This window comes from Lactuca virosa, chromosome 5, assembly GCF_052849685.1.
Source record: "Lactuca virosa cultivar CGN04683 chromosome 5, Lactuca_virosa_CGN04683_v6, whole genome shotgun sequence".
NCBI lineage: Eukaryota > Viridiplantae > Streptophyta > Magnoliopsida > Asterales > Asteraceae > Lactuca > Lactuca virosa.
In genome coordinates, this window is record NC_136430.1 from 32,841,577 (window position 1) to 32,850,534 (window position 8,958).

Below are 8,958 nucleotides of genomic sequence, written 5' to 3' on the forward strand. Positions count from 1 at the left end.
TTTTTCTTATATAGGTTCATTTAACAATGTAAACGATAAGATAGTAGGTCAAATGAACGATCATCATTAATATATTGTAGCAAATATAAAAGTTACACATACTAGAAATACGAAATAACCTAAATAGGGCGAGACACTTTAAATTAATATTGTACTTGTACAAAAATATATTACAGTAAATTTTTTGATGGATGGGCACATACTCGGATTCGATATGTCATGAAACGAATGTTACAATATAGGAGATGCATACCTACAAAAGTTTTGCACATTGTACTATAGATTTTATTGATTTGGTTATTGTATTTCATGTTATACTCATTTTTCTTGTTTTGAAAATACACTTGATATATTTTCTCTTGAATAATGATATTAAGTTGATATCTATAAAAGATACTAAATGAATTATAATCAAACAAGAGACATACTATTAAAACAAAAAGCACGTTATTAATAATTGTTTTTTCTTTTCTTTTTTCTTAATAACAAAGTCACTTCTATAATAACAAACCTGTAACATAAATCGTGAAACGATTATTTTTAAAATTAGTTTTCTAAATAAAAGTTATTTAAAATCCATTTTATATTATTTTTACATATATTTCATCAATTATTAACCAGAAAACAAAATTGTTTATTGTTCAATTGGGTGCATGAAACCGGGCAGAAAGCCCGAGCAACCGGAGATAGCCGGTCGCCAAACACAGTGGTGTTAGAATTAGGACCCGCGAATGAAATGATTGCACATTTGCACTAGCAGTTTTGACCCCTCTGTCTCTTCAAAAGCCTCCTTCCTCTCTCTCTCTCTCTCTCTCTCTCTCTAAATTCATCAAAATCTTCTTTCATCAGAAAAAGAGATTTTATATTCTGATTATAAGATTGCTAGTTGATTCTTCAGAAAACAAAAGATTCAGCAGCTGTGTTTGTGTGGGATTAAACGACAGAAAAGTTTGTTGATTGTCTTATAGCTTGGGGGATAAGGTGTTTTGTGGAGTTAATTCGCTCAATTTGATGCTAGATTGAAGATTTCTCTTGTTCTGGTTGTGATTTGAGTTGATTTATAGCTTGTGAAGGTGGAGATTCAAGGTTTTGTGTAGTAAAGGAAATTTAGATGTGTTGAAGACGCTCTTTCATCGAGTAAAATGACATCTTCTGAGGTTTCAAGCAAAGGCAACAGAGACACGCTTTCTTCATCTTGTTTTAGTGACAGAAATGACGGAGTTACTGATACGAGAAATGGTATGGCTGCCTCCGGTCCCGGTAAAGGTACTTTCCGGCGAGTTTTATTTACGGTCAAGCGTTTTGGGGTTTAATTTCTGTGTAGCTGATTGTTTTTCTCTGTTTTCTTGTGTAGCTGATGCGGACATAGCTCTTTATAAGGATCTATGGCGAGCATGTGCGGGTCCGCTTGTTACCGTGCCTCGCGAGAACGAACTAGTGTTCTATTTCCCTCAAGGACACATCGAACAGGTTTAATTTTGAATTATTTTGTAAATCTAGTTTGGTTATTTCATATCTATTGTGTTAATCTATGAAGCCGTCTTGTTAAACACCACTTTCTGAATTAGGGTTTTCAGAAGGTTCATATCTATGATTCTGTTTCTCTTGATGACTTTTAAGGAGTTTCCTTTGATTGATGTCCATTAGGTTGAGGCGTCGACAAATCAGGTGGCGGACCAACAGATGCCGGTGTATAACCTTCCGGCCAAGATACTTTGCCGTGTTGTTAACGTCCAGTTGAAGGTACAATTATTGAAGATGTTGAACTTTCCGTTAAATTTGTGTTTCTTTAGAGGGTTTTTTTCTTCGCTTTAGCTGATGTGTCTTGGTTTAATTAATTTTTTTTTCATCGATGCATGTGCGTATAGGCAGAGCCAGACACGGATGAGGTGTTCGCGCAAATTACTCTGATGCCTGAACCTATTGTGAGTCTATCAAGATTTGTAACGAAGCTCCTTTATTTAAAAACCTCTATTCTTCTTACTAAATTTATGTGACGACAGCAAGACGAAAATGTGGTCAAGAAGGAACCACCACCATCACCAGAATCACAGTTTCGTGTGCATTCTTTTTGCAAGACGCTGACTGCTTCAGATACTAGCACTCATGGTGGATTTTCAGTTCTGAGACGTCATGCTGATGAATGCCTTCCTCCATTGGTTAGGATCTTACTTTAAACTAATCTTTTCCAGTTACTTCATTTGTAATGTTTCTGATGAGGGTTTTCTTTTGTTTTGTTTTTGACAGGACATGTCAAGGCAACCCCCAACACAGGAATTGGTGGCTAAGGATTTACATGGAAGTGAATGGCGTTTCAGGCACATATTCCGAGGTAATCGCTGAAATACAGTTCAATTTGCTCCAAAATCAGCAGATTGTGTCATTTCATGTTTCTTGATAATTGTTTGTTAAATCAAAATGGCAGGTCAACCCCGAAGGCATCTGCTTCAAAGTGGTTGGAGTGTATTTGTTAGTTCAAAAAGGCTTGTAGCTGGTGATGCTTTTATATTTCTAAGGTCAAAGTCAAATCATAAACTTGTTGTTTTTCATCCCTTTCATACACTTGATTTCTTGACAAATATTTGTGAATAAAATTTACAGAGGCGAGAATGGTGAACTTCGTGTAGGAGTAAGACGTGCAATGAGACAACAACCAAACATACCCTCATCCGTCATATCCAGCCACAGCATGCATCTTGGAGTCCTTGCAACAGCCTGGCATGCCATTCAAACTGGAACAATGTTCACAGTTTATTACAAACCTAGGTACTTTTAACGATTTCGTTATATATCTTTTATTCATCCCATTTTATGATATTAAAAATTTCACAATTAAAATCTCACAGGACTAGTCCTTCAGAGTTCATTGTTCCCTTCGATCAATACATGGAATCTGTCAAGAACAATTACTCTATAGGAATGAGATTTAACATGAGGTTCGAAGGTGAAGAGGCTCCAGAGCAAAGGTAGATAGATTTTCCTCAATAGTTTCTTGACTATATGTCTTGGTTTTATCTTTTAACATAATAATTTGTTGTAGATTTACGGGAACTATTGTTGGGATTGAAGAACGTGAGCAACAAAGATGGCCAGATTCAAAATGGAGATACTTGAAGGTAAGATGGGATGAAAGCTCTACAATCCCACGTCCAGAAAGAGTTTCACCATGGAAAATAGAACCTGCTCTTGTTCCTCCTGCAATCAATCCACTTCCAGTACACAGACAAAAGAGACCTCGGTCAACCATGTTGCCTTCGTCCCCTGATTCCTCTGTTCTCACCCGAGAAGGCCCATCAAAAATGGGGACAGCAGACCCTTCACCTGCATTCTCAAGGGTCTTGCAAGGTCAAGAATTATCGACCTTGAGACCCACTTTTGTGGACAGCAACGAATCAGATTCATGTGATAGGTTAATCCAATGGACACCTTCTGTAATAGATGATGAAAAACGGCATCATGGGTCAGATAGAATTTTATCTGTTGGGAGAACTCCAGAATCATCTTTCACAGATCTGTTATCAGGTTTCGGGTCTACAAACGAATTGTCTACTACACCTACACCTACACCTAACGAATCAAAATTCAACTTACATTCAAATCCATGGTCCATTATGCCCTCCGGTTTATCCCTCAGCTTGTTGGGTGGTGGCATGAAAAGCAATGAAATTTCATATCAAAGCCGAGATGTTAGGTTTAGTGCTTTTGACGAGTATTCCGGTCAACATAGTCAAAGGGGAAACGGAGAGCAGGCTGGTAAGTGGGTGATGCCTCCGCCATCTCTTACTTCCTATCTCCAGATGCCTTCTCATTCCAGTGATGTGAATGTGATTCCAAAGTTATCTGTTCAACAGAAACCAAAAGATGGAAACTGTAAAATATTTGGGGTGCCACTTGCTGGTAACAGAAACATATCAGCAGATGCATCAACACATCAGTACCACATATTTGATTCTGATCAATCAAAGCGTTTGAAAGTCAACGATAATAATCCATCTAAAGAGCAAGATAAAGAATACCAACATTTCCAGCAAGCGAAACTCCAAGGTGTTATTGTTTCTACAAGGAGTTGTACAAAGGTATTTGTATGTCTGTGTGAAATTACCATCTCACCCTCTGATAAAATGTTGTCAGTGTTTTGACCGACTCTCAAATAATAATTTTTCAGGTTCACAAACAAGGGATTGCTCTTGGCAGATCAGTGGATCTTGCTAAATTTAACGACTACGATGAACTGATTGCTGAGCTGGATGTTATATTTGAATTTAATGGGGAACTAAAGACGCGCAACAAGAACTGGTTGGTTGTATATACAGATGATGAAGGTGACATGATGCTTGTTGGAGATGATCCGTGGCAGTAAGTAACCGTGAATTACTAACTGATTGGCTTTTTCTTATGTTCATGTTCTTATTTTTTTATTTATTGTTATCTATGTCAGGGAATTCTGTGGGATGGTTAGGAAGATCTTCATCTACACCAGAGAGGAGGTTCAGAGAATGAATCCGGGGACCCTAAATTCAAGAGACGAAGACAATTCATCGGTAGCAGAAGGCATGGATGAAAAAGACACAAGGAAAATCGAGAACGCATAAGTGCTCTAATTCATATATTATATAAATTAGGTAATGTTTTGCATACTAAAAAAATATTATAAAAATGGAGTTGATATTGACTGACACATGGTTATGGATTCTACAGGTCGATGTTGTAGGTGAATTAGGGAGTAGTATGGTATTGGGAACAACTGAAATAAATATTCGAGTTGCATCAAGATTCTACTCCTTCCAACTTCCCGAATGATGACATGAGTCTTGGTAGTATAATATTTTCAATTTTGGACAACCGGAAGCTATAATATATATATATATATATATATATATATATATATATATATATATATATATATATTGCTATGTAGCTCTCCTCTATATATAATATATGATACACGTAAACATATATATATAATATAACGATGTTTGAGAACAAAACATGGTGTTATGCTTTTGGTCTCAAGTCGTTTTACCCTGTACAGAGTCTGTTTTCCCACTTGCATGCATGTAACAAGTATATGTCAATGAAAGACTCGATTTGGCTTATTTCACTCGTGTTATTTAGCCATAAATTTTCTATGAAGTTGTTTTTGGACTTTGTATGCTTATCTTATATCCAAGAAAAAAAATGTTGGAAATTTGTAAACCTTCGTAATTGTTGTTCTAACTAGATATATAATTAGTTAAAAAATGTTGTAAAATAATTTTTCAAAGTGTTTGTAAATAGAAAATTTTGAGAAGTGGTATAAAATATCAACAAGAATGTAAAGCATGTGAACATGAGAGTTTATGTGGTTTGGTTAAGGAACCACCTTCGTCTACTGCCATACTTTTATGGGATTAAGGTCTTAAAATTATACATAATTGGTGGGGTGGGACCCTACTTAACAATTAAACATATGTTATGAATTGTGATTGTTGGAACCCCTTCTAGAGTAGAACACGGCTTTGGAGATTCCCTTCACAAACAACTGCAAGTACAACGACTTATTGGTCTGGGAATATTGGACATATGATAAGATAAATCAACGGTTGTTGCGTTGCGTGTGACCAGGGTAGGAACATTCCTGTTGGGAAAGTAGTATAGGTTGTTGAAAAGGAAAAAAGGGAAAAGGGAAAAGGAGATGGTGGAAACTTGAAAAATATCTTTACAAAGACCTGTGAACTGTTTTAACCCATTTGTTGAGTTTTGACTATTATTATGGAGTTGGACCTGGAGTCCACTAAAGAAAATACTTATTGGGCCTACAGCGTTCTAAATATATGACTGAATCAACTGATCATATTTGTTTTAGTGGGGTATAGAATTAGAAGTACGGTTAGATGAAAACTAAAATGACCATATGTAGTATTTAGGATCCAAATGGCGAGTATCACAAAATCATTTCTTTATTTAATATCAGGCCTCAAAAACCCACCGTTGCTAATTTAGCGAATTTAGGATTTTTTATATTCAATCTATCTAACTGATGAGTCATACTAAAACAATTTATGATTGAAATGATTAATAATTAAAAGGAATAATCAAATTGAATTCACCCATTTACAAGGGTGGTCAATTTATGGGCCAGTTAAGGATTTTTATCTTTGAAACCCAATGGAAGGGGTCGTACACGAGAAACAAAATTATACAGAAATGGTCGACTGTTTTGACGTCCCAAAAATAGTATGAGGTGTTCGGAAATGGTTGAAATAGTTGAATAAGAGGACTACCATGACTATAGCCAAAATAATTTAAATTGTATCTTCTCAACTATTATACTTGGATCTCGTAAAAGATCTCGCAAAGTTCAAATTTATTACAAGCCCAAGCTCTATAAATTGAGTCTTCTAATTAACAAACTCCACACAACTTTCTTATCTCTTTCTATTTAATACCTTTTATTCCAAATATTTTTGTTTTCAAAAGATATTTGATAAATCATCCAAGAAAGCTAACAAAGGTAAAGCAACCTCCTCCAATAGCAACAAAGATGATTATTCTTATGCACATGAACAATGCAATTGTTCTATATAAGAATTTTTATCTTAGAGGAGTGTTGTTACGTGTCCCCAAGCCAATATGTTCAAGGTTCAAGTTCTATTTTAGAAAAATATAGAGATTTAGAAGTAGATTAGACAACATTTAAAGTAGGTGTTCAAAATAAATAACTGATCATACATAGGCTACAACGAATTGGTCTAAATAGTCAAATCAATTTAAAAATAAATTCAGTTATTTAATATATATATATATATATATATATATATATATATATATATATATATATATTAAATCTCTTCCACTATAACATTGTTTTGTTAACATTCATCAAACCAAAAACCTACATCCACTTGGTTATATGTTAGAAAAGTTGGTTCTAAATGCCAACACACCTTGGATAATCCTTCCTAATAAATAAAAAACTTTTTGCCACATGCCACACTCTCATTGATTTGGCCACATGTCATTTTGTGGTTATTTTCAATTAATGTTTTTCCACATGGCATTTTGTGGTTTTTTTCATTTTATTAATTTTCACATAATATTTAAATTTAATAATTTCAATAAATGTAATAATAAATGCATATCAATTTCATTAATGGACTTACTTTTATTTTCAAATTTTCTAAATTAAGTTTCATTAATTTCCTTTGTTTATTTATCTAAATTATTTTTTTAATTTAAAAGAAAAACAAACAATTTAATTTTAAAAATTCAATATTTTTCTATTTTTTTCCTTATAAATTCAAACTTCTTAAATGTTTAGAATTTCATTATTTTTTCTTTAAAATGAACCCATGTAATACATGAGGCTTACACCTAGTTTATAAGATAATATTAGAAACACTTTTGATATGGCCGGAGTCAACAGGGGGCAGACAGGTTCTATATCATTTTTTTATTTAATGAAAACTCAATAGGCTTTTGTAATCACCACTTTAAGCCATTACTATGGGTACTCACCGTTAAAAAGTATGACACTATAGGCGTGTTTGGTATTAGAGCGTTTAAAAAGCGTTTGAGAGCTTCTAGCTTTTAGTTTTTGACAATATGCTCAATTTTAAACAAAAAGTTTCGTTTGATGGTACGAACATTTAGCTTTTAGTTTAAACAAAACGTTCAAAATCTAAAAACTACTTCATGTAGCGTTTAACAAAACGCTATTGAGCTTTTGAAATCAATTTCCATGATTGTCCTTAAAAATATATTTATATATTTATTTTCTTTAAAACAATTGTCCTTTTATGTAATTTTATATATTTCAAAAGCTTCCAGTTACTTTTGCAAAACATTCATATAACAAATAAAAACTACAGCTTCCAGCTACCAGCTCTCAGCTACCCGTTTCCAGCTACGTGGCTATCCACTTCCAACTAACAACTATATTTGCCAAACACGCCCTACATTTGGATGCAATAAATCAATATTTGTTTCTTTGACCCCTTTTAATTTATACAATACTATCAAAGTTTACCTTTTAGTTTAAAATTTTAATTTATATAATTATCAAGTTAGCTTAACATACGGAAAAGACATAAAGAATTGTTTTATTTATAGTAAATTCAAAAAAGAACATAAAATCATGAGAAATGAAGAATCTCAATTGTGATTTAAGTTACACCTTACTTATTACAATGTAAACCCCAACCATATTAAAAATTTGGCTTCGCCCTTGCTTTCTCTAATATGTAATCCGCACCTATTGTATGGGGTTACGTGAATTAAGACTTGTGATAATCTGACAAATCATGCTAATTAGAGATTGCAAAAACACATAACTTTGCTTTGTTCATGTTATTTGCGACAATAATTTGACAAAGTATAAGTGTTATAATCGATCAACCTCTTCTTTAACAACGTAGATGTTTATAGAAGCAATAGGTAGTTAAAATTAGTTATTTTTTACATGAAGTTTTGTCTATTTGGAACATACACACATATTTGTTTTTGGCGGGAAAATAACAATTATATACGTTTGCAACATATTGATCTTGTTTTGGGCTAGGCCGGTGCCACGTACCCCCCCCCCTGTGTTGGGCTCTACCCTTTAGACCCTAGTAGGGGCGTTACCCTTAGAACTCCGCCAGGGATAATGCCTCTTGAAACCACACCAAAGGCGTTGCTCCCAGACCCCCATGCCTATTGGCTTGTCTTGGGTTATTCCCGATTATGCTAAATGGATTGACACTAAAATCACCAACACTATACATATAAAGAAGCAAACAATCTAGTTTGTTCGTCCATGGTGGGCTGTTAAATTCCCCCATTGTCGACCGTGAATTCCAAGTTTGTTCGCTGAAAAATAGTCATACATAATTTTTATTTGCCCCGCTCTTTGTAAGCGAACTTGTTTTTACATTGATAAAAATGTTTTGGACACTTATTTCTATGAATATTAAACATTAGAACTGTGAAGACTTATTA

General features: G+C 34.0%; 1 protein-coding gene across 2 annotated transcripts; it reads left to right on the forward strand.

Moving 5' to 3' along the window:
- The first annotated feature begins 744 nt into the window (after positions 1–744).
- LOC145115742 (auxin response factor 2B-like) lies at positions 745–5,096 on the forward strand. Of its 2 annotated transcripts, none has more exons than XM_079052098.1 (13): positions 745–1,266; positions 1,355–1,470; positions 1,648–1,743; positions 1,869–1,925; positions 2,004–2,159; positions 2,248–2,332; positions 2,426–2,516; positions 2,602–2,766; positions 2,847–2,966; positions 3,041–4,076; positions 4,166–4,356; positions 4,439–4,622; positions 4,699–5,096. In XM_079052098.1, exons 1-12 carry the CDS (start codon positions 1,143–1,145, stop codon positions 4,590–4,592), a joined length of 2,391 nt encoding a protein of 796 aa, XP_078908224.1. In that variant the 5' UTR covers positions 745–1,142; the 3' UTR covers positions 4,593–4,622; positions 4,699–5,096. The 2 variants fall into 2 exon arrangements, with proteins under 2 accessions (XP_078908224.1, XP_078908225.1); XM_079052099.1 differs by having other exon boundaries at positions 745–1,239.
- Positions 5,097–8,958: the final 3,862 nt, after the last annotated feature.

Bases quoted from the DNA above. Each gene is read 5' to 3' on its own strand.
- LOC145115742 (XM_079052098.1), top strand. From the start codon at position 1,143: ATGACATCTTCTGAGGTTTCAAGCAAAGGCAACAGAGACACGCTTTCT. The intron at 2,517-2,601 runs GTCAAAGTCAAA...TAAAATTTACAG, and splicing joins GATGCTTTTATATTTCTAAG to AGGCGAGAATGGTGAACTTC. The intron at 4,077-4,165 runs GTATTTGTATGT...ATAATTTTTCAG, and splicing joins CTACAAGGAGTTGTACAAAG to GTTCACAAACAAGGGATTGC.